This window comes from Balaenoptera musculus, chromosome 8 (genome assembly GCF_009873245.2).
Source record: "Balaenoptera musculus isolate JJ_BM4_2016_0621 chromosome 8, mBalMus1.pri.v3, whole genome shotgun sequence".
Taxonomy (NCBI): Eukaryota; Metazoa; Chordata; class Mammalia; order Artiodactyla; family Balaenopteridae; genus Balaenoptera; species Balaenoptera musculus.
The window spans coordinates 71440435-71466712 of NC_045792.1; the positions used below are offsets into that span (position 1 = coordinate 71440435).

General features: G+C 38.8%; 2 protein-coding genes across 7 annotated transcripts in view; both read right to left on the reverse strand.

Annotated features, from left to right (window-relative positions):
• The window catches only part of TSG101 (tumor susceptibility 101), a 50091-nt gene extending 28721 nt beyond the window's left edge, over positions 1–21370 (reverse strand). For 2 of the 3 annotated variants that reach the window (XM_036860939.1, XM_036860938.1), the window contains exons 1-4: positions 21204–21361; positions 14834–14918; positions 12760–12825; positions 8923–9086 (exon numbers count right to left, since the gene is read on the reverse strand). In XM_036860939.1, coding sequence (XP_036716834.1) covers positions 8923–9086; positions 12760–12825; positions 14834–14918; positions 21204–21245 — 357 coding nt within the window. In that variant the 5' untranslated portion in view covers positions 21246–21361. Of the gene's footprint in view, positions 1–8922; positions 9087–12759; positions 12826–14833; positions 14919–21203 lie in introns of all 3 variants that reach the window. The other variant, XM_036860940.1, reaches the window with a different exon arrangement.
• Positions 21371–23200: 1830 nt separating this feature from the next.
• The window catches only part of UEVLD (UEV and lactate/malate dehyrogenase domains), a 45945-nt gene continuing 42867 nt past the window's right edge, over positions 23201–26278 (reverse strand). For 3 of the 4 annotated variants that reach the window (XM_036860160.1, XM_036860158.1, XM_036860163.1), the window contains one exon: positions 23201–25860. In XM_036860160.1, coding sequence (XP_036716055.1) covers positions 25693–25860 — 168 coding nt within the window. In that variant the 3' untranslated portion in view covers positions 23201–25692. The remainder of the gene's footprint in view (positions 25861–26278) is intronic. The other variant, XM_036860159.1, reaches the window with a different exon arrangement.

Here is a 26278-nt window from a genome sequence, read left to right on the forward strand (position 1 = left end):
AGTGACAACAGATAACATTTCAGAAAGCTTCTTATGAAAACTTGCTGATTCTCACTATTCCAATACCCTTCTTATGTTTGTCTGTAAACTTACACGCTGAGACAGGGAGTAAACATGTACAGTATCTGTGTAGCACCAAGGAGTGCAGGCTGGAGATTATGGCTGGTGTGTGTGGGGTTGCTATTGAGAATCACACAATTTAATCTCTTGTTAATTATTTAGTCCAACAAAACTCCCTAACTAAATCATAAAATGATTTTAAAATCAGGCACTTTAAAAATTGAGATATAATTCACATACCATAAAATTTACCATCTAAAGGTGTATAGTTCAGGACTTCCCTGGTGGTGCAGTGGTTAAGAATCCACCTGCCAATGCAGGGGACATGGGTTCGATCCCTGGTCCGGGAAGATCCCACATGTGACGGAGCAACTAAGCCCGTGCGCCACAACTACTGAGCCTGCGCTCTAGAGCCTGAGTGCCACAACTGCTGAGCCCACGCGCCGCAAGTGTGGAAGCCCACACACCCTAGAGCCCATGTGCCGCAAGAGAAGCCACCACGACGAGAAGCCCGCACACCACAAAGAGTAGCCCCCACTCGCCACAGCTAGAGAAAGCCCACGTGCAACAAAGACCCAATGCAGCCAAGAATAAATAAATTTTAAAAAAAAAAGTGTATAGTTCAGTGGTTTTTCTCCATCACCACTGTCTAATTCCAGAATATTGTTATCATCCTCAAAAGAAATCTGTCCCTATTAGTGATCACTTCCAATTTCCCCCTCCCCTCAGCTCCTGGCAACCACAAATCTATTTTGTCATTGGATTTGCCTATTCTGGACATTTCATGTAAATGGAATCATACAATACGTGTCTACCTTTTTTCACCTAGCATAATATTTTCAAAGGTTAATCCACGTTTGTAGTATGAATCAGTACTCCATTTATACAGTCTTATAACCATAGTTTTGTCAAGACAAATTTTATTTTAATTCTTTACCATACCATTCCTTTCACATTAAAGTCTTTGAAGGAAGGAAAATTGTTAATACCTACTTCCAGGCCTATTATAAAGCAACAGGTCATGAATATTTCAGAATGACAAATGACTAATTCAGAATGATACAGGATACAAAAAAAGTAGCAAGAATATTAGTTTATTTTAGCTCAAACACCTAAGGGTCAACTGAAACACATAGTATCTTTATAAAATTGTTTTCCTACTGAAAACCCTGAAAACTTAAAGAGCAAAATTGCTTTCTTCTCTATCCCTTTTTGTTAGCTTTTCCAGCAAGCAATAAAAAGGACAGATTTTACATTCTAAGCAGTATATGATACATGTTCAGGATTAGGATTAATAAGCAATTGAATTAGTAAGATCAAGATAAATGAGAGCAGCCCTAGTTCACGTTCTGTGCCATGCTAGATTACTGCAATAGCCTTCTGTGCGGCTTCTAGTTTTACTTACTGATTATGATTGAGAGAATTTTCTATAAAAGTTCACGCTCCCCTCCCATTATACCATTCTCAGTTGCTGCTGAGAATCAGTTGCTTAGGCAGAAACTACATTTTCCAGTCCTTCTTGCAACTAGTTTTTACCAACGGACCATAAGCAGAAGAGATTTAACTTTTAAGCCAAGGTGCACAAGAAGGAGGGCCACCAATCTCTCTTTGCTTGTCTTCCTTGATGCAGAGGACTCTGAAGCCCCGGGAGATGGTGGCACAACAAACTGGAAAGCGCCTGGTCCCTGAAACTCAAGTGAGGGAAAGCTGCCTGCCAGTGAGGAAGACTCCCAGTGGACTATTATGTGAGCAAGAAATTTCCAGTGTTGTCTCTAGTATTTGGGGTTTTATGTTTTAGAGCAGCTAGTGATTTTCAGTCAGAAAACTAATTAATGTATTTATCTAGTACACTTCAGACATTATACCAAATAATCATTGCATTTAATGCCTTACTTTTGTTCAGAAATCTAAAATGACTCCCAACTGCCTATTACAGGACGAAGTCCTTAGCTAAAAATCAGGACCTTCCATGATATAACCTTGAATACCATACCAAAGTTAGCTACCATTATGTCTTTTTTGTTAGATTTGTGGAATATATCATACATACAGAAATGTATAAAACATATGTAACTTTAAAGAGTAACAATAAAGAAAGTATTTGTGTAGCTATCATCCAAGTTAAGAAATAGAAGATTGCCAGCAACTTACAAGTTCCTGACTGCATCCCCCTCTATCTATTCTATAGAGTTACCCACTTCTCTGACTTAGCAGATAATCATTCTTTTCTTTAAACTACCTTATAAACAATTTTCTAAACAGTATGTTTAATTTTTTCTGTTTCTGAACTTCATATGAATTAAATCAAACTGTGGATTCTATTGAGACTTATTTCAACAATGTTTGTAAGATACATTCCTGTTAAAGAGTATAGTTATAAATTCATTTTAATTGCTGTATGGTGTTCCACTGAATGAATACACAACTTCTTTATTCACTCTCCTGTTGTTAACAGTCATACGGGTTGTATCCAGTCTTTGGTTATTTATGCTGCCATGAACATTCTTGCTCTGTTTCCTAGTATGTATGTGCAAGGGTTACTCTTTTTTTTTTGGCTGCTGCGCGCGGCCTTTCTCTAGTTGCAGCGAGCGGGGGCTACTCTTCGTTGTGGTGCGCAGGCTTCTCATTGCAGTGGCTTCTCTTGTTGCGGAGCACAGGCTCTAGGCGTGCGGGCTTCAGTAGTTGTGGCTCACGGGCTCTCCAACACAGACTCAGCAGCTGTGGCGCATGGGCTTAGTTGCTCCACGGCATGTGGGATCTTGCTGGACCAGGGCTCAAACCCGTGTCCCCTGCATTGGCAGGCGGATTCCCAACCACTGCGCCACCAGGGAAGCCCACAAGGGTTACTCTTGTGCAGTAGTTATCAACTGGGGGTGCTATTTTTGTCTCCCAGTGGATATTTAGAAATGTCTAGAGACATTTTCAGTTGTCACAACTGTGTCATGCTACTGGCATCTTGTGGATAAAGGCCAGGGATCCTACATCCTATAATGAACAGAACAGCTCTCCCACAATAAAGAATTATCCAACCCACAACGCCAGTAGCACTGAGGTTGAGAAACCCTGCTCTAGTGTACATACCAAGGAGTGGAACTGCTAGGACATAGGGCATGGGCACTTACAACTGTACTAGGTAATGCCAAACTAATTTCCAGAGTAGTTGTGTCAATTTTGCTCCCATCAGCAGTGTCTAAGAGTTCCCTTTGCTCCACATCCTCTCTAACCCTTAGCGTTGTCAACTGGTAGTGCAAATTTAATGTGCATGTAATGGTATCTCGTTATGGTCTTAATTTATATTTCCCTCACTACTAGCAGGATTAAACATCTTTTCATATGTTTACTGGCCATTAGGATTTCTCTTTTGTGAAGTACTTGTTCAAGAGTTTCATCTATTTTTCTATTGGGCTTCTTTCTTTTAATGATTCCCAAAAGTTATTTTTATGTTCTGGACGTTACCCTGTGGGTGTTAAGTACTACAAGTATATTCTTTCAGTTTGTGGTTAGTCTTTTCACACTTTTTAATGTGTCTTTCATGAACAGAAGTTCTTAATCTGCATAAGCTCAAGGTAAAATTTAGTAGTCTTTTCCTTTATAGTAAAAGTTTTCCATCTTGTTAAAAAAAAACCTCACCTATTACAAGATCATGAAAGGCAGTCTCCTATATTATGTTTTAAAAGTCTTATTTTTTTGCCTTGCACAATCTACCTGAAATTGATTTTTGTATATTATACAAATAGGAATCTAACTGTCCTAACTCCATGACTGAAGTTAATCTTATCCCCACTTACGTACTATAACACCACTGTTATACGTCAAGTGTTTATGTATAGGCATACCTTTTCTTACTGTGCTTAGCTTTATTGTCCTCTGCAGATACTGCAGTTTTTACAAATTGAAGGTCTGTGGCAACCCTGCGTTGTCAGATGATGGTTAACATTTTTTAACAATAAAGTATTTTTTTTTTAATTTATTTTCTTGAAGTATAGTTGATTTACAATGTTAATTTCTGCTGTACAGCAAAGTGATTCAGTTATACATATATATATTCTTTTTCATATTCTATTATGCTTTATTATAAGATACAATAAAGTATTTTTAATTAAGGTATAAATACTGTTTTTTTAGACATAACACTATTGCACATTTAATAGACTACAGTATAGTGTAAACATAACTTTTACATGCATTGGGAAACCATGCAACTTGTGTGACTCATTTTATTGCAACATTTTGCTTTACTGCAGTAGTCTGGAATTGAGTCCGCAATATCTCCAAGGTATGTCTGTATAGTGGATCTTTTTTCTGGGTTATTTATTATGTTCCATCTATCCATTTGAATATTTCTCTGACAATTCCATACCATCTTAATTACTAGTTATTTAAAATGCATTTTGATACCTCTAGGGCAAGTCCCTTCCACCTTATTCTTCTTGGCTATTCTTAATCTTTTGCATTTCCAGATAAACTTTGGATTCAGCTTATCAAGTTCACAAAATCAACAAATATGCAAAGAAACAAACACTTCTGTTAAGAAATAGATCAATTTGTAAAGAACCAACATATTTATAATACTGAGTCTTCCAATCCATGAATAAGGTTCTCTTTTTTTGACTTAAGTCTTCTTTAATATCTTTCAATAAAATCTGGAATTTTCTCCATAATGGATTTGTACATCTTTTGTAAGGTTTATTCCTACGTCAACAGCATTAAAAATATAACATATTCATAAACCAGTTCATTAATTCTCTATTCTGCTGAGTCTAATCTGCTATTAAACCCATCTATTGAGTTTGTTTTGTTTTTTAAATTTATTTTACTTTGGCTGCATTGGGTCTTCGTTGCTGCGCGCGGGCTTTCTCTAGTTGCAGAGAGTGGGGGCTACTCTTCGTTGTGGTGTGCGGGCTTTTCATTGCAGTGGCTTCTCTTGTTGCAGAGCACGGGTTCTAGGTGCGTGGGCCTCAGCAGTTGCAGCATGTGGGCTCAGTAGTTGTGGCTCGCAGGCTCTAGAGCGCAGGCTCAGTAGTTGTGGCACACGGGCTTAGTTGCTCCATGGCATGTGGCATCTTCCCAGACCAGGGCTCGAACCCGTGTCCCCTGCATTGGCAGGCGGATTCTTAACCACTGCACCACCAGGGAAGTCCCTCTATTGAGTTTTTAATTTTTATTATTCTATTTTTCATTTCTAAGATTTCTATTTGGTTCATTTTAAATATAATTATATTACAATTAATTCTCCATATTGAACATACTAACCACAATCATTTTCAAGTCTGTGTCTGATAACTGGGTTACCTGGGGGGTGGTATCCTGTTTCTACTGTCTTTTTTCCCTCTTTGTCCTGTCTCTTGATGTACTTGATAATTTAAAATTGTACATCGGACACTTCGTGAAAAATTAGACAAGGCTCTATATATTATCTTCTTCCAGCAACAGTTCACTCTATCTTATGGCCGGCAGATACCGTGAGAATCACCTTAATATAATCAGGCACTGAACTGATTCAAGGGTGGAGTTTTATAGGGCTTATTCTGCCTGAGTTCCCACTCATGGGGTGTATTCCTCCAGTGGTGCCAACTGAGAGCCTAGGATGTTTACTCATACCCCTCCTCCTTTTGAGTGGTTCCAAACTCATACTGCCTCCTCAACCTAAGACTGCTGAGAACTTGGCTATGAATTTCAGAGGCTTTCTGCTTAGCTTTTTAGCATCTTGTCTTTGAAATTTAGGAATTCAGCATATCCCTTAAGGGGGAAACTCAAAGTATCTGGCTCGCTTCTTTGTAGCTTCCTTTTCTCCCAAATCTTGGCTCCTAAGATACTGGCTGCCTGGCAGACAGAACAGCAACTGTTGTCTTTTCAGCCCTGTGAGAGTGTTAGAAACTGTGCAGTCTTCTTTGCCTCTAGCTAATGCCCTCTGCCCAGATTCTCAGCCTCTCACTCTGTACCAAGAATCAGTAAATACTCTTAGGGAAAACTGGCAGAATGTTGACTCATCTCTTTGCAGCAAGGATCTTGGCCCTTCAAGTCCTAATTGCCTCAACAGTTCTCCAGAGCCTTCCACAGATGTTGTTTGTACTTTGGCTTTTCTAGCATTTTTTTGGATAGAAACTGCCAGAGCTATACCATCAGAGGCAGAAACAGAAGTTTCTTACTAGTATTACTTCTTGATAGGAACACTTTGAGTAATGAGATTTGAACAGTTTCACAAATATATGCCACCAGTATACTATTGGGTTGGCCAAAAAGTGTGTTCTGTTTTTAAGTAAAAATAAAAGGCACATTTTTCATTTTCACCAAGAACTTTATTGAACAACGTTTTCATCCTTTTGTTCCACTACCTTCTGTCATTTTTCAGGCAACTTCATAATTCCATATTCCCAAAACTTTTTATCTTTTTGAGCAAAGAACTGTTCCAGGTGCCTTTTACAGTCTTCCAGGGAATTGAAATTTTTTCCATTAAGAGAATTTTGTAAAGACGGAAATCAATGGAAATCTGAAGGTGCAATGTCTGGTAAATATGGCGGATGTGGGCTTCCCTGGTGGCGCAGTGGTTGAGAGTCTGCCTGCCAATGCGGGGGACACGGGTTCGAGCCCTGGTCTGGGAAGATCCCACATGCCGCGGAGCAACTGGGCCCGTGAGCCACAATTACTGAGCCTGTGCGTCTGGAGCCTGTGCTCCGCAACAAGAGAGGCTGCGATAATGAGATGCCCGCGCACCGCGATGAAGAGTGGCCCCCACTCGCCGCAACTAGGGAAAGCCCTCTCACAGAAACGAAGACCCAACACAGCCATAAAAAAATAAATAAATAAAAATTTAAAAAAAAAAAAAAAAATGGTGGATGAATCAGAACTTCCCAGCCAAGCTTTAACAGTTTTTGCCTGGTCTTCAAAAAAACACGCGGTCTTGCGTTATCCTGATGGAAGATTATGTGTTTCCTGCTGACTAATTCTGGATGCTTTTTGTCGAGTGCTGCTTTCAGTTGGTCTAACTGGGAGCAGTACTTGTTGGAATGAATCGTTTGGTTTTCCTGAAGGAGCTTATAATAGAGGATTCCCTTCCAATCCCACCATATACACAACATCACCTTCTTTGGATGAAGACCGGCCTTTGGTGTGGTTGGTGGTGGTTCATTTCGCTTGCCCCATGATTTCTTCCGTTACACATTATTGTACAGTATCCACTTTTCACCTACCATCACAATTTATTTTAAAAACGGAACGTTTTCATTACATTTAAGTAGAGAATTGCATGCGGAAATATGGTCAAGAAAGTTTTTTTTTGCTTAACTTACGTGGAACCCAAACATCAAAGCGAGTCACATAACCAAGCTGGTGCAAATGATTTTCAATGCTTGATTTGGCTATTTTGAGTATGTTAGCTATCTCCCACGTTGTATAATGTTGACTGTTCTCAATTAACGTCTTGATTTGATTGCTATCAACTTCAACTGGTCTACCCGACCATGCAGCATCATCCAGCGAGAAATCTACAGCATGAAACTTCGCAAACCACTTTTGACACGTCCGATCATCACAGCACCTTCTCCATACACTGCACAAATCTTTTTGTGCGTTTCAGTTGCATTTTTACCTTTCATGAAATAATAAAGCATGATATGCCAAAAATGTTGTTTTTCTTCCATCTTCAATATTAAAATGAATGGCGACACAAAAATCCACCAATTTTGATGTGTTTTTAAATGCACGTTGATAGGACAGCTATCACATACAATCTAACAAAATTGTTTCGAATGAAGTTAAAGACAACTAAGTGCTACTAAAGCCATCTTATGGAAAAAAACAACTGAACCTTTTGGCCAACCCAATATATATATTTTTTCAAATAAATAAATAAATTTATTTATCTATCTATCTATCTATCTATTTATTTATGGCTGCGTTGGGTCTTCGTTGCTGAGCGCGGGCTTTTTCTAGTTGCAGCAAGTGGGGCTACTCTTTGTTGCGGTGCATGGACTTCTCATTGCACTGGCTTCTCTTGCTGTGCAGCAGGGGCTCTAGGCACACAGGCTTCAGTAGTTGTGGCTCGCGGGCTCTATAGAGTGCAGGCTCAGTAGTTGTGGTGCACGGGCTTAGCTGCTCCACAGCATGTGGGGCCTTCCCGGACTAGGGCTCGAACCCATGTCCCCTGCATTGGCAGGTGGATTCTTAACCACTGCACCACCAGGGAAGCCCCCCAATATGTTTTAAATGCATTTCCCATATGTGAATTCTATCTATTCTTAAAGGTTCAACTCAAGCAAATAAAATAGTGACTATGCGTATTCTATAAACTACCAAGTTCTATAGAAATATAAGCTATGTTTCATTTATTTATTTATTTATTCTTATAAATTCATTTACTTATTATTTATTTTTGGCTGCGTTGGGTCTTCGTTGTGGCACGGGGGCTTTCTCTAGTTGTGGCAAGCAGGGGCTACTCTTCGTTGCGGTGCATGGGCTTCTCATTGCAGTGGCTTCTCTTGTTGCGGAGCACGGGCTCTAGGAGCACGGGCTTCAGTAGTTGTGGTACGTGGGCTCAGTAATTGTGGCTCACGGGCTCTAGAGTGCAGGCTCAGTAGTTGTGGCATGTGGACTTGGTTGGTCTGCAGCATGTGGGATCTTCCCGGACCAGGGCTTGTACCCGTGTCCCCTGCATTGGCAGGAGCATTCTTAACCACTGCACCACCAGGGAAGTCCAGACATGTTTCTTTTAAAGAGCCTTTTTCAATTACCCAGGTCAGTGATTAGTGATCTTATGTGAATTTATTCTCCTTTAATCCTCCTTGAGAGTTAACAGAAAGTAAATGCTAGTGAACAAAATATATAAAATACAACGAATTCACAGAACACTCTGTTAATACTTACGTGTTTCCATTCATGTAGATAAGGAAGATATATCTTCCCGTTAGCATCCACATGCTTTCCTGTTTTAATAGTCATTGAACTAGTAGGCTTAACAAAACAGATAGGGGGATTATATGGGTATGTGTCCAGCAGCCACAGGCATATTGGAATATTATATGTAGTACCTGAGAAAGAAAGAGAAACTTCAGTTACTCTACTTTTATTATTTTTCAATAATGGCTTAGTAGGTAAGCAAGAAAGAGCTACAACTAAGCAACACTTTTTAAAAAAATCACAACAAATATTTTATGTTTCAAAGTTCTGTTTAACATCAGTTTCTCAAATTTTCAGTTTGTAAAATACATGAGCAGGATTAAGGAGCTAATTAATTACTACTCTGCCAGTGTAGTAAGTGTACTTACTGCCGTAAAAACATTATTCACAAATTATCTTTTGGTTCAAGCCATTCTTTGTTATTTGACTCTTGTCGCTTCAGTTAATAAAGTTCACTGGTAAAGGATACAGAAGGAAGACCATAGATAATGGTGTCCTTTCAGAAAGTGATATGCTAGACTTGAAATTCCCTTGCCAAAAGTCACACTGTAAGACCTAATCCAAGTGTCAAACAGATGCTGACTGGTGGCCACAGCCTGACCAATGAATATGGCATTTTCAGTGGTAGTTTCAGAATCAATGATGTCATCCCCTTTTTTTTGCTTTATGTAATAGAATCTCTCTCAGTTGAGAAATTTGACTATATATAGTCAAAATGAACAGTGTTTCAAAGGATCTGATAGTTAATATACTGAACATAAAGCAAAGACTTTTCTTCCTAAGGTTAAAGCCCAGTGTCCCAAGCAAACATCTGAATCACCTAACATAATTCAGATACATTTCCCCCACTCAGAAACAGTTTTACTTCATAAAAGTATATACACATAAAATTCACTTAAAGAAATCAGTTATGGGACTTCGGATTTATTTTTCACCCAAAACTACTTCTACAATGAAAAAAAAAAGACTCCAATAAAATATATCCTAATACATAAAACATAACTTTATTTCCACCATCTAGAATTCTTTGCTTTGTGAAAATGATGGATTCTCCAGAATTACTTAGGCTTAGGAACTGTGCTGTACAAAAAAATGGTGAAGGAACAAAGGTTTAGTTTAAATAAAATTTACATATATGTATGCGTGTGTGTGTGTGTGTGTATGAAAAAGAGAACCCTTGTGCACTGCTGCTGGGAATATAAATTGGCGCAGCTACTATGGAAAACAGTATGGAGATTACCTAAAAATTAAAAATAGAACTACCATATGATCCAGCAATTCTACTTCTGGTTATTTATCTGAAGAAAATGAAAACACTAATTTGAAAAGATATATGCACTCCTATGTTCACTGCAACATTATTTACAATAGCCAAGATATGGAAGCAACGTAAGTACCCACTGATAGATGAATGGATAAAGAAGATGTGGTATACATATACATAATGGAATATTACTGAGCCATAAAAAAGAATGAAATCTTGCCATTTGTGACAACATGGATAGACCTAGAGGGTATTATGTTAAGTGAAACAAGTCAGACAGAGAAAGACAAATACTGTATGATTTCACTTATATGTGGAATCTAAAAAACAAAACAAATGAACAAACAAAACTAAACAGAAACAGGCTCATAGATACAAAGAAGAGGTGGTTGCCAGAGGGGAAGAAGGTGGGAGGAGAGAAATAGGTGAGGGAGATTAAGAGGTACAAACTTCCAGCTGTAAAATAAATGAATCACAGTATGATATGTACAGTGTGGGGAATACAGTCAATAATTATGTAATGTTTTGTATGGTGACAGATGGTAACTAGACTTATCATGTTGATCATTTTGAAAGGTATAGAAATATCAAATTGCTATGTTGTGTAACAGAAACTAACACAGTGTTATAGGTCAATTATATTTCAAACACACACAGATAAACAAACAAACAGAAAAAGAGATCAAATTTGTGGTTATCAGAGGTGAGGGCTGGAGGGAAGGGAGAATTGTAGGACAGTAGACATAAGGTACAAACTTCCAGTTATAAAATAAGCAAGGGGACTTCCCTGGTGGCGCAGTGATTAAGAATCCGCCTGCCAATGCAGGGGACACAGGTTCGTACCCTGGTCCGGGAAGATCCCACATGCCACGGAGCAACTAAGCCCGTGCGCCACAACTACTGAGTCCAGGTGCCACAACTACTGAAGCCTGCGCGCCTAGAGCCCGTGCTCCGCTTCAAGAGAAACCACTGCAATGAGAAGCCCATGCACCGCAACGAAGAGTAGCCCTCCTGCTCGCCACAACTAGAGAAAGCTCGGGAGCAGCAACAAAGACCCAACGCAGCCAGAAATAAAAAAAAAAAACTAAGTACTGGGAATGTAATGTACAACATGATAAATGTCATGAACACTGCTGTATGTTATATATGAAAGTTGTTAAGAGAGTAAACATCGCAACTTGATGAAAACTTAAGAATTTTCATCACAAGGGAAAAATATTTTTTTCTGTTTCTCTAATTTTGTATCTATATAAGATGACAGATGTTCACTAAACTTACTGAGGTAATCATTTCTTGATGTATGAAGTCAATCATTACGCTGTATACCTTAAACTTATACAGTGCTATATGTCAATTACATCTCAATAAAACTGGAAGAAAAAAATAATAAATGTCTTTAATTATGTCTACGATAGTCTTCTGCCTCCTTCTCTCTCCCACATACCTTTTTCCCTCACCAGAGCTTACGTCCTGGGGTAAAGGCAGTCAGTAATCCTGAATTTTACTCGTATTTGCTCTATAAAATGCTGATGCTCAAGTGTTTTTTCCCTCTGCCTGGGATGTCCATTCTGTTATGAATGGTTCACTCATCCTTTAATACCAAATTTGACCGTCATTTCTTTGATGACCTTCCCACGTGTTCTTGTTCTCCTCTATAATCTCACAGCACCTTTATATTTCATTATTCTATAACAGGTATAGAATAGTGTAAATATCTATTTATTCCCTGTTTCCCCTATTTGTGTATGTTCTTCCAGAGAAGGTACATCCTTTATTCACCTTTGTATCCCTAGCCCTTTTCCCCCACGCATAGCAGGTACTATATAAAATCAACGGGTAGGTTACTGAGACACAGGTCTTAGCTAGTCACAAGGAATAACTAACAAACAGAGCTGTCCACAGTTGCTCATGAAGCTGAATGCTCCATTATCATTGTAAGTATTCCAGCAGAGGGTGGCTGACTAACAGAGACGTAATTATCCATCATCAGCATTACAACCATAAATAATAGCTACTTTTGATATACCAGCCCCTGTGCTAAGTCCTTTACATACATTATTACAAATGAATTCTTTTGAGTTAGGTACTATTATCCAAATGTTACAGATGCCCATTGTCACAAAACTAATAGATTACAGAGGGAGAACTAAAACCCTACTCTGCCCTGACTGTAAAGCCTCTATCTTAGTCACTATACTATACAGCTTCCCATTGTCAGATAAGTTTGAGTAGGGTGGGAGCTGAACTAGGAGGCAGCTAAGATCCGTTTCTAGTTCTAAGATTCTTTGATTCTCTGAAACAAACTCTTCCAGTGCACTGAGGCACTTATTTGTTGATATATCTTGGTAAGGAAGTAGGGGAAAAAAGCTGAAAATATTAGGTGCTGCTGCCAAATGAAGTTCAATTAGAATAGGAGGTGAAGTTTCTATATTATCATGAAAGTCACAAGAAAGCAAGCTTAATTACCTACAATTCTTTGGCAACTAAATGTGAATTAAAATGCATCTATGCTGGAAACATGAATCACATAAGACATTTACCTCTATAAGGCACAGGAATCGTTCCAGTGAGGTTCATTAGTTCCCTGGAACTGCCATCATTAAAAACTAAAAGGTAAGAATAATGAGTTAATCAACAAGCATTTTCACAGATACTCCCACATAAGTTATTCTTATGTTTCAGAAACAACAGTTAAAACACATTATTACCCTTGAAAGGGACTAACTTGTTAATGTTCATACATTTTGTCCAATAATAAAGTATCCTTTGTTGATTCACTTAATGGGATCAGCTTTTGAATGAGTAAAGATGCTATGAACTACTTGGAAAATTAAATGTTAATGCTACAGTCCCAATAATATGAGCTCTGGATCCCCAACCAACATGATTATAAAATTACTTAAAAATCACTATTAACTGACACCATATTAAATATTAACCTAATATTTTCAGATGTTTATTCCCACTCACTGTCATTCTCAATCCCAATGTAGTATCCCACAGTATGAAAAAGGAAAAAAGTTTTCACAGTCAAATACGGACATCTTCTTTTAATACAAATATTTCTCACATCGCACAAGTTTTCCTACCTATAATTGATTGAATAACTAGGGCACATACTTTGTGTTACATGGACTGCTATTATCTGTAATAATGATTTGGAATTAACACTGTATTACATAGAGGAAAGGCTGTAATGTGCAGTACAAGAACACCTCAGTTCTTTTACCTACTATTAACAATTATAAACTGTGCTGTAATTTATTCTGATCTTGTATTTTAAAAAGACCAGCGTATTTAATTTTAGGGTTATATTTACTCTAAAAGTATGTTGATGACAATGGTTTAGACTTGGTCCAGGCTGTGTGGCTGTATATATAATATTCGTTCAATGATGTTGGAGTCTTTGTCAGTTTTGATCAACATTTACTCTTTTAGTTTTCAGTAAAAACTATACACTTACCATAAAGTTCTAGCCTTTGTCACTTTATTCCCCCATTGAAGCCATTTTTAAATTAACTCTAATTTTGGTAATATGAGTTTTTTTGCAGATCTAAATACCATAGTACAGTATGTGGACAGGAAGGAGAATTATGCCCTAGTTTGGGAGAAGACTTCCGGTTCATGACTTTGTTGTTCAGGAAATTCAGGATTGATTCCCCTGTGCTGCCTCTCACCAGGCTCCTGTTTACAAAGCCCTGGGGGCGAGTGGAGTTTCGAGTGAGAGTCTCAGCTACAAAATTCAGCTCTTTGCCCTCATTGCCAAGGGCCTCACAATGGGCAGGAGGCAGCATGGGTTTCCCTTGGCCCTGGCACATTTGGTGTTTACCAGGAGATGGGGTTGGAGAGATTATGTTAGGACTGGTGGGGCCAAAAAGACTGTTAAAAAAAAAAAAAAAACCCTCTCAATATTGTCATTTCTTACTTAAATCACAACTTTATTTCATCTCAATAGAAGGTGGACACAAATTGTCAGCTACCTACTCTACAGAATTAAGGACAATAGTTTTTAAGTGTTTTCTTCATCTATAAAATGAAAAGGATAGTCCAGAATATAGTTTTACAAAATGTGTTCCTAAGAATATAAAGAGATGTTCTAGAGAGAAAAAAGGTTCACTAGTTAATTAACTTTAGAATATACTGAACAATGTATTATATTCTCTCCCCCCTTGGTGAGGCATAATGACACATTAGCATATTAAAGGCTCTGAGAAATCTTGTTGCAAAGAAACCCATTTAATTTTGTTTAATCTATAAGTGCTCAAACTTAACCTCAGAATCCCCTCTACCCATGCCCCCAAAGCAACATTCTTCACAACTATGGATACTATTTTGGGAAATGATGGACTAAACTATTTTTAACATCACCTCTAGTTCTAAATTTGCATTAGTTCTATGTTAGAGTAGTATATTAAAACTTAAAATAACTAAACAAATATAATATATTATTATTAGATCTTGTAATTTCCTATCTCTCACAACTTTTTTTAGGTGAAGGTTAGTCCTACAATGAAAAAACCAACAAACTTAAAGGGAAAATGGGAAACCTACAATTATTAACAAAAAGAGTAAACTCAAAGTATAGTACTTGATATTTTTATTATATAAACTCACCATATGAATCCAATACAGGTTTGAGATCTTTGTATAAAGTAATAACACTGACAGTTTCACGTACAGTTAGGTCTCTGTATTTGTACTGAAAAGGAAAATTACAAATGAATTTAGTTTAAAACCAATGCCCATATTTTACTGCTAGGTTAATTTTCTTAAAATCTTATTTTCTTAATAGCACTCTTCTTAAAAGTATAATGGTTCTGAGTGATCATTAACATTAATCAAATAAAGACTGAAAGAACCTCAGTAGCTTTTTCTCCTGCCACCTATTCAAACTTTTACCTCCATTTTAGCTCTTTTTCCAACTTAAAAGGCCCTCCGCCAAATCAAATCTTAATCATTCTCAAAGACCTAGTTTACATCACTTTCCTTCTCAATGAATCCTTTTCCAGACTTCCCTTTAGCCCAAAACGATCTCTCCCTCTCCAGCATTCATCGTCAATACTATTTTGCAATTTACCACGTGCTGTATTGTATTCTCATACCCCTGCCTTGTACCGCTCCAGTCCAGGAAAACTAGGAACCTTGCTTACACACTCTTAGCAGATTAGGAAATCAGGAGATGGGGATCCCCATCTGTTCACAACACACTGAAGCTCACCAGCTGACAAGCTCCATTCACGCACAAAGCTTTCAATCAGCTTTTAGTGCTTCTCTCTTAAAAAGGAACAGTCAGCTATTCCAAAAAGAAAGACTCCAAGAAACATGTCACAGACGGAAACGGAAAGAAGGAACTAAGAATAAAAATAATGCAAGGAGCAGAAGAAAACTTCAAAAAGAATTAGCATTAAAAATTTCAAAGAAAGAAGAAATGATATTGTATCCATGAAACAAGAACACTCAGAAAAGAAAGGACTCTTGGACATAAAAAAAAGTGAGAGTAGAAATAAAACATCCAATAGAAGGATTAGAATATAAAGTCAGGGCTTCCCTGGTGGCGCAGTGGTTGAGAGTCTGCCTGCCAATGCAGGGGGCACGGGTTCGAGCCCTGGTCTGGGAGGGTCCCACATGCCGCGGGGCAATTGGGCCCGTGGGCCACAATTACTGAGCCTGCGCGTCTGGAGCCTGTGCTCCGCAGCGGGAGAGGCCGCGATGGTGAGAGGCCTGCGCACCGCGATGAAGAGTGGCCCCCGCTTGCCGCAATTAGGGAAAGCCCTCGGACAGAAACGAAGACCCAACACAGCCATAAAATAATAAATAAATAAATTGTGAAAAAAAATAAGAACTTTAAAAAAAAAAAAAAAAAGTCCATTACTTGAAAAAAAAAAGAATATAAAGTCAAAGAAATCTCAGAGACCAGCACAAAAGACAGTGATAGACAGTAAGGGAGAAAATACAAGAAAAATTAGGAAATAAATCCAGGTCTACTCAAAGGCATCTCTTCAGCAGTTCTTGACCTCTTTTGTCCTGAAGCACCAATTTTTCCATGCTATGGGATCAGTACTATTACCACACACATATTCTTCTTTCTCCTGTCTTATTCCCACAAAAACATTCCTTACCTCCCTTCCCCCTCCACCTACAACCAAACTTCTCTTAGTTCCCCTTTACAGCAAACTCCTGCAAGGAGCTTCCTACTTTTGCTGACTGTAATTGCTCTCTTCCTACTCTCTCCTCTTAAAGCTTTTTATTATGGAACATTTCAAAGGTATCCAAAGGTAGAACAGTATAATAAATCCCCTGCTTCAGCACTACACCCAGCTTCAACAATCAACTCATAGCCAATCTTATTTAATCTATAATCTCATTCACCTTTCCCTCCTCCTGTATTATTCTGAAGCAAATGGTAACATCATATCCTATTACCCATAAATATTTTAGTACGTATCTTTAAAAGATAAGAACTTTAAAAAGAAGCCCACAATACTATTATCACACTAAAATAATCACTATTTCCTTATATCATAAAATATGCAGTATCATGTCATTTTTTTTTTTTAGTTTGTTTGAATGGAGATCCAAATAAAGACCACATATTTCAATCTGTTAAAATGTCCTTTAGGCCTCTTTTAATCTACAGATTCTCTCCCACCCCTCTTTTTTGATAATAGCTTTACTGAGATATAATTCACATACCATATAATTCACACATTTAAAGTGACTTACGTAAGGCTCAGTGGCTGTTAGTACATTCAGAGTTGTACAACCGCCACCACAATCAATTTTAGAACATCTTCATCACCCCCAAAAGAAACGCACACCCTGTAGCAATCACCCACTCACTCCACCAGCGACATCCCCTTTCACCCTAGACAACTGCTAATCTACTTTGTTTCTATCAATTTGCCTATTCTGGACATTTCATATAAATGGAATTATATAGTCTGTGGTCATTTATGACTACCTTCTTTCACTTAGCAGGTTTTCAAGGTACATTCATGTTGCTGAATAATATTCCATTATACGGATATAACACATTTTATTTATCTCCTCATCAGTGGGCCCATTTCTATTTTAACCCCTTGAAACTTACTTGTTGAAGAAATCGGTTCATTTGTCCTACAGAAGCTCCCACAGTTTGGATTTTGCTAACTGCGTCCTCTTGGTGTAGTTTAATATATATGTTCCTATTCCCTTTGTATTTCTTGTGAATTAGTAGTTGGATCTGGAAGTTATGATCTTGTCATGATTTTTTTCTAAATTTTACTTTTTTTTTCCTCCACTGTCTTCCCCTCTCTCTGGCAAGATCATTTCACAGATGATGGTGTTTTTCCATCAAGTAGCATATGACATCTAGGTATCTCTCCGTGATGTTAACCACTGATGCTCAAAGACCAGACCCATTCTCTTCAAACCCACTCCAATCAGGGTTTTCCACTTTCACTGAAATTGCTCATTAACGTCACCATTAACTGCCACACATGGCCATATGCAACGGCCAATCCTCAGTCTTCATCTTACTTAACCTATTCACAGTAGCATTTAACCAAGTCAATTCCTTCCTCTTAACACATGTTCTTCACTTGATTTGCAGGACACCACTGCTTCTTTTTCTCCTCTCTGTGGCTGCCCCTTCTCAGTGTCTTTGCTGGTTCTTTCTCTTCTCCTAACCTCTTATCTTAATAATATTGAGCCCCAGGGCTCAGTCCTTGGTCCTCTTCTTTATCTCAACTCACTCCTTTGGTGATCTCCATGCATGGCTTAAAATAACATTTGTACACTGATAACTCCCAAATTTAAAAATTCCAGTCTGAACCTCTTTCCTGAACTCCAGACATGTATATCCAATTACCAATTTGATATCTCCACTTGGATATCTAATGAATGTCAAATTTAACATGATCAAAACTGAACTCCTTTTCTTCCCCCCAAAATCTATGCCTCTTACAGTCTTCCATGTCTGTATCCTTCTAGTTGCTCAGGACAAAAGCTTTGACATTATCCTGGATGCCTCTCTTTCCTACACATCCACAGTGAGTCTGTCGGAAAACCCTGTTAGCTCTACCTTCAAAAATATCCAGAACCTGATCACTCCTCACTACCTTCATAGCTACACTGACGTTACTACAACTGCCTCCTTAGAGTTGTCTCTGCTTCCACTCTACTGAACCTCCTACAGTCTAGTCTCAGCACAGCAGCTAGAGCTATACTGTTAACAGATCAGGGGCTTCCCACCATACTCCAAGTACAAGCCAAAGTGCTTACAGTGGCCTGCAAGACCCTCCAAAATCTACCACCCCTTTATTCAGCACTGTTTCCCCTTGCTCACTGCAGTCCAGCCCCCTTAGCTCCCTTTGCTGTTCCTCTATCATGCATGACAAGCTTCTGTCTCAGGGCCCTTGTGCTTGTTTTTCCTTCTTCCTGGAATGTTCTTACTCCAGATTGTTCCAGTTTGCTTCCTCACCTCTTCCAGGTCTTGCTCAAATAGACCTCAGGAAGGCCTTCCTTTACTATTCTATAAAATTGCAACCTATCCTATTCTCACGTTTGAGCACTCTATCACCCTTTCCTGCTTTACTTTTCTCCAAAGTACTTAACACCTTCTAACATGCTACTTAGTGTACTTACTGAGTTGTTTATTGCCTTCTAATAGAATTTAAATTCCACACTGTCTGTTCACTGTTGTATCCCTAGAATCTAAAACAGTGTGAAGTGCATTACAATCTTTAATGTGCCAGCTCTCTCCTACCTAGTTAGTAGTGACTCCACCTCTAGGAATGCTGTAGATATAGCATGTAAGAATACAGGTAGTTGTCTGTATGAAAAATATAAAAGTTATTTGTGTAAAGCAAGATGGACCAATAGTATAAATATACCTCTCTTAACTGCAAAAACAATGACAGAGAGGTTGTTAAACTAAAAGCTGTATTTAAGTTGGGAGCTAAAATAAATGCTCAAAGGAAAAAAATACCTGTAGTAATATATAAAAAGATAATATACTGTTCTATGTCAATTATACCTCAAAAAAGACGTAAGTCAAAGCAGGTGGCCCAAAGTAACATGTTGGGTGATGGAAGTCCCAGAATCAGATAAAGAGTAAAGGACCATCACCCTAGCAATGTGTCCAAGGTCCTGGCTACCAATGCCTACACTGGACCACATCCAACTGAAAGGATAACACCTGAAGCTAGCCCTCCACCAGGAGGAAGAAATTCCACAAATTGCTTCTATTATCCTACTTACTATTCCTACCTATCTATCTATTCACAGGCTGGAGAGAAAACATGCCGATACTCAGAACGGACATCACCACTTGTAAGAGACTCGGTTTTTCAGATATTGGGCCAAGAACCAAAAGAAGGACAGAATGCCCTCTCCCACCTCTTCCCTATGTCCTTTTTTGTTCTTAGGATATGAAGAGGGTGGAGGGAAAAGACAGGTGGAGGTATAAAATATCTTCTAAAGATGTCCTGCCTCTGTCTTTGAAGGCAGGTTCCTCTACAGAAAGTTTAGGAAAACTAATTATGGTTTTTAAAATTCACAGCCAATATTTGAATATTCCTGTCCTTGTATGTAAATACCTTCATACATATAAATTAAGGAATAAACCTTAAGGGCAATGTTATCAACTTTAAAGATAAAAAAAATGGTACGGAACAGATACTCTTCAGTTACATAGTATATAAAACAACATACTTTTAAAAAAAAGCAATATATAAATGTTACAACATAGACCTCTGCCACAATCTTCTAGGGCTCCCTAAAACTTCCTCTACAATTAAGGATAATTACTTTTCGAAAGAAAATCAAATCAACTGTACCTCAATTTTTTTAAAAAAGAAAGAAAATCAGAAGCCTAGAAGATATGATTAGAACAATCAAGAGAAGCTTTATTTAAAAAACCATCACTTTCTCTTTAGAGATTATCTGCTCTTCCATCAAAGACTATAGGGATGATTTTACTGGAGGAAAAAGTATATTTTTCAAAGGAATAAGTTCATACATAATAGTGTATTTTAATACTATTGAAAACTGTTTAAACTTCTTTGCTTCCTACCATTCTTGTTTTGACAAAAGTATGTAAAGCTAATCGTTTAACTGGAGAAGATTCTACACTCAACCATTTCACATACATCTTATTCCAATTAGCTTTGGTAAACTGAAAAAAACCAAAAAACAAAAAAACCACCCAGTTCACTCCGGCATCAGGTGCCACATTTTAAGTAGTTGTCAAAATAACTCATGGCTTTAAATACAAAATGCCTACCTGCTTTTTTAAAAAAATGAAAAAAATACACCGGTCTTCAACGATGAAGATTAAATATTTCAAAGCAAATAATTCCGCGTTATAAGTAGCATACAATTAAAGGTAGTCACTCTTAGCAAATCAAAGTCCCTGAAATGGTAATGGAATTCTATTTATTTCACCCGATGTAGGGAGGTACCGGTATTCTGGCTTCTCAGGACGTTTTTACTTATAACTGAGCCAATTCAACCAAAAGTTATGATCTCCCGCGGGTCGGCTATTGAGCTGCGTGAGGAATACAAACTGAAAAGGACACAATCTCCGGGGGCCGGGAGGGAAGGGCGAAGACGGACGAACCCTACACTGGGACACAAGTGGAGGAGTGCCCATGACCGAGTTTTAAGTACAACCCTCTCTTTGTGTTGATAAAAACTAAGACGAAAACTATACTGCCCCAAAGACTGCTCCAAACTCTCTCCCTGAAAAGAGGAGGGCGGGCGGCAGGTGGCAGGCAGCCTCGGCTCCGCGCCTTTGTTGACCGTCGCCGCCCCCCGCCGGCCCCGGCCCAGGATCCCGGCACCGGGCGACAGACATCACGGAGCTGGGGCGGCGGAGGCGGCCGGGCACTGCCCGGGGCTTCGGGCCCGCCCGGGGGGGCTCGCTAGGCTGGTCGGGAAGGCCTCGGCGGCGCGGAAGGGAGCGGTGGGTGCGCGCCGAGAGGCGAGCGCGCCGCGGCCTCACCTTGGACACCATTTTCTTGAGCTGGCTCTCCGACCCCGCCATGGCGGCCGCCTTGCGACTCCCGTCCCCACAGGCAGAGGGTCAGCCGCTCCGGGGCTGCCCCAGGCCGCCCCACACAGTCGCACACCACGGAGCCGGCCCCCCACCCCCCAGCCTCTACCAACAGGAAGTCAACCACCACGCCAGCGCTTCCGCTTCCCTTACGTCACTTCCGAGGTCGGTGACCGAGGTTGGGCGTGGATAGAGCTCGGCTGGCCGAGGAATCTTGTGCGGTTTTGTGCTCTTCTCTTCAAATGGCCAATGTTTTTACACTAGTTCATTATGTTGTGATTCTTTCCAAGAGTGCAGTCTTGTTCCGAGGGTGGAAACTCTGAGCCGGGATAAGATTGGCAGGTCTTTGACAGTTGCCCTTAGACTAAGAGCGCAGGTGCAGGGAGGGGAAGAAGTACGAAGATCTTGCCAGTGAGCTTAAACGATTGATTCATCAGGTGGAAAGGCACTGGACTGGAGTCAGAAAACTGTTCTGCCACTGACTTGCCCTTCTGATAATAGCAGGCAAATCCACTGCTAGTTCGGGCTTCAGTTTTTTCCAACTCTAAGATGAAAGGCTTGCAAAAGGCGATGCCCAGGATCTCTCTGATTATCAGGTTGTTTTTCATTTTTAAGGTGAAAAGTTCATCATACTACATTCCCGAGGGCAAAGTGCAGAGCCCTCGTTTCACAGGAAGCCAGGCAGTAATTTCTTCTACAGGAAATCATTCCCCTAATCCAAGTGCTTGGATTAAGCATTTTAATCCAAGCCCCCATTTCTCCTTGGTGCCCAGACATCCTACCTTCTACCTTGGACTCCGTGTGTGTACTAGCCTGTCCACTAACAAAGTCCAAGTCTTTGAGGGCAGACTCATCTTCAGATCCTCGTTGTCTTATTATACAGTGCAAGAGTGGGTACTCTATCTTAATTGAATTTCTACTACCCATAAAAGTTCCTCATGGTCATTTATATTAGTCATTATTATTGCACATCACCACCAGTTTTGTAAGTACAGTGCCGTTCGAGGTACTATAAAGCTTGGGTTTGACGGTGTGAAGTATGATTATTTGGATGATATTAGCATAGTGCTACTGGGGAACAGGCTGTGGTATTCTCTTCTAAATTGGCATCTAAATGAAGGTCACATACACAAAGAGGGCCTAATTGACAACATGTGGAAGCATCATTACACATTGTTGCCAACACACACACACAAAATAAAGTCTATTTTTTTGTTTTTAATTTTACTTATTTATTTATGGCTGTGTTGGGTCTTCGTTTCTGTGCGAGGGCTTTCTCTAGTCGCGGCAAGCGGGGGCCACTCTTCATCGCGGTGCGCGGGCCTCTCACTGTCGCGGCCTCTCCTGTTGCGGAGCACAGGCTCCAGACGCGCAGGCTCAGTAGCCGTGGCTCACGGGCCCAGCCGCTCCGCGGCATGTGGGATCCTCCCAGACCAGGGCTCAAACCCGTGTACCCTGCATTGGCAGGCAGACTCTCAACCACTGCACCACCAGGGAAGCCCATAAAGTCTATTTTAATAGGTATCTTTCTTTGGACACTATATATTAGTTAAGCACACAGCTCCAGTCAAACCAAACTATAGGGCAGTCTATCCTTCCCTACACCTCTTCTTTGTCCCTTAAAAGTAATGTGCTTTTCAAACTATTCTTAAAGCCACAGCTTACCCAGGAGCAACTTCAATTAGAGCAATTCTACTTTTATCAATTGGAAGAGTGTAGGTAATATATTGTTCAAAAGGTTTTCTTGTTAAAAATAATTTTTTAAAGTTTGAAAACAATTAACAAAATCCATTCTCTTCATTTTGCACTTAAGCCACTTAAAATGAAGTAACTAAATATCCTGGGGACTGTATGAATTATAGGAAAGAATCTTTCTCCTCAATCTGAATACATTTCCTTCCACTCAATAAATTAGGAATCTCCCGGTAATTTTAAAGTCAAAGTTTATTTTATTCATTATTCTTGATATTTAAGAATAACTATAATGTAAATTGGAAAATAAAATATTTATCTGTTACAATATCAAAGAAGCATTTTAATCCAAGCCCCATTAAAAACCATGACAAGAGACACTGCATGATTTTGGAAAGATGAAAAAAGTGAAAGTTAATAGAAGCATCATGAATGTCAAATTATCACCAAATCACAGTGAGGTGGTGGTGGTACTGCTTCTTGACTTACATATGGAACTTACTATATGATTTATAATACTCAACACTCAAGGAAATATCTGATAGAATTACTTCTATATTGTGGGCTTCTGTAGGGCAAGGGCTATTATTACTCATCTTTTGACTACTCAGATTCTAACACAGTACCCGGAATAACAGACGCAATAAGTATTGTTGTAGTGACATGTTCCTTTTATAATTAATGTAGTGAATTCTTAGCAATTCATCTATTTATACAGTATCTTGTAATTAGGTTATTGTTCAAGAGCACAATTAGGTATCTGATATTAGAAAAGGCGACTTTAAAAACACAAGAAATGGTCCTTTTAGTTTTACTTTCTTATTTCATACAAAAGGACAGTGAGGATATACTATTAGAGTTAACACCAAAATAACCTACCCATGCAGTGAAATTACACAGAACTAATGCTCTTCTCTTCAAATGGCCAATGTTTTTACACTAGTTCATTATGGTGTGAATCTTTCCAAGCATATTAAATACCTTTCTACTTAAACATGGAACACTGAATATAATTTCACCTTTTCTTTATGATTTAAGCTCATCATTATAAGCATCCATTATTATGCTAAATCAGCATTAGTTTGACTGTTTCCTCTCTACCTAAGGTATGTCTGCCCTTATAATCCATCTGGCTCCTATCTCATTGACCAGGTTTAGGTTACCTATAATATGCTTTCAAAGCACCTGGGACTTCTTCACAGCGCTTATTACACTTGCAATTGTACATTTATTTGTGAGACTTGATTACTGTTTCCATACTAGATTATAAGCACCATGAGGGCTTGTACCTAGTCCAGGTTTGCTCACCACTGTATCTGCAGTGCCCAGTATGGCATCTGGTGTATAGCAGGCTCCCAGTTATTTAACTGAATGACTACATAACTAAACGCCTACTTCAGTGCATACCTCCCCCATCCCCCCCAGCTAGTTGCTGAGGGCAAGTCTGGGAAGTCAGAGAATCAGTCTTTCTAAAAACTATATTGAAAAAAAAAAGCCTCTACATGAGAATATAAGAGTATAGAACCCCAGCTTTAGGGTCTTGTGGTAACTATTTCTGCTTTTATGCTTTTTCCCTCTTCTAGTACTTAGAAAAAGTAGAGGTTGTATATAAGTGTCCCTTAGTCATGAGATCTTGGGCACTAAACCTCAATTTTCTCCTCTATAAAATGATGATAATAGTCCCTACCTCAGTGGGTTACTGTGAGGATTAATAAATAATCCTGAGGAATAAAACAGTAAAGTGCTCATCACACTGCCAGAAATACTAGAAGTGTTGATGTTAGTTGTTGCTATTAGTTGTGTGTCACATTCGTAATAATATGCTAACTTTCACATATGAAGATATTGTCATTATTGACCCATCACCAAAGTAAATCATTTCTTCAGGAGTAGTTAAAGGATTTGCTCAGACAATCAGCCCACCCAACCTCTCCCCATTAAGACCAATGGCTTTTATGAAAGCCTCATATTTTAGCTTTAAAGTAAACTGCTTGGCTTTCATTCATAACTTACTTGCACTAAAAATACACATTCTCTATGGTTCTACTTATGTCACAGTGCGTTCTTGAGATGTCGGAGATCTTATATAGCCCAGGAAGAGGTTATAGAAAATTCCAGAAAGGACAGTCCCACTGGAAATTAAAGTATACTTTTTCTTCATATATTAAAAAATTTCATTTTCCTTTTTACTATTTTAAAGTACGTGTAAAATTATTTTCCATTTTTTTGGTAGCTAATTAATGGAAGAGGGGAAACAAAATGCTTTCTTATTAATACCAACTGTATTTTAAAGAAGAAAAATTAATAGCTTAAATTGTGGATCCTTTGGGTGTATAGCTGGCACAGATTCTGTAAATCCATACTGGGCCTTCGGCTTATCATGGTTATTGTAACAGTCAAAGAGTAATTTTCCTTTAAAAACGTATCATTTTCAAAGTATTCCCAAAGTGCTGTTTTGCTAATTGAGGATACATAATTTTAAAATGATGCATATTGCAGATGAATGTTTATCTCTGCTGTAGGTTTAAAGAACGGTATAGATATCTCAAGAACAACAAAGAAAATTAGATTTTTTTCCTTCTTATCTAACTACCTAAGGATTCATATTACAAAGCCAGCCAAGAAACCATCTACCTTAACCAAGCAGTTTGTAAGTATAAATAATAAGACACAGAAGTTCTCAGCCCTATATATATGTTGGTAAAATTAAATGACCTTTCCTTTCAAGTAACTCTGAACTTTAGAATCAAAGTTTTAACTGTTGCTGGAGACCATGTATTGATGATGCGCTGCTTTGGAGTTTCTCAGTCACTGTATCTTCTTTCACTGTGGTCTTGATGACTTCAGACACTCCACTGGTTCCAAGGATGCAAGGCAAACTTAAAAACACTTCACTATTTATATCATAATATCCCTGAAATGAAAAAAATTGGGATTATATTAGAGCTGAATCACTGCAAAAAAGATAATACCATAAATATGGATATTTTCTTGCTTTTCTGGTCCTAGAAGTACAAAGTGATACAAGTTGAACTTTAAAAAAAAATTGTTTATTTTCTAAATTCGAGTTACTGTTTCACAAAATTTTTGTGAAACGGGAGGAACTTGGTCAAAGACACCCACTTTACGGGGAGGTAAGCTAGCCCCCTGCAATATGGGTAACAGGCTGGGGGTTAAGAAAAATAATGTCAGAGTGAATTCCCAGGGGAGGGGCTTAGCATGGACTCTGAGTGCAGTCAAATTTGGTCATCTGTTTTCAGTCTTTCCTTCCATGGTTTATTTCCCTTCTGGTATTCCTAAGTTTTCATGAACATTTGGTTAAGCACTTGTGC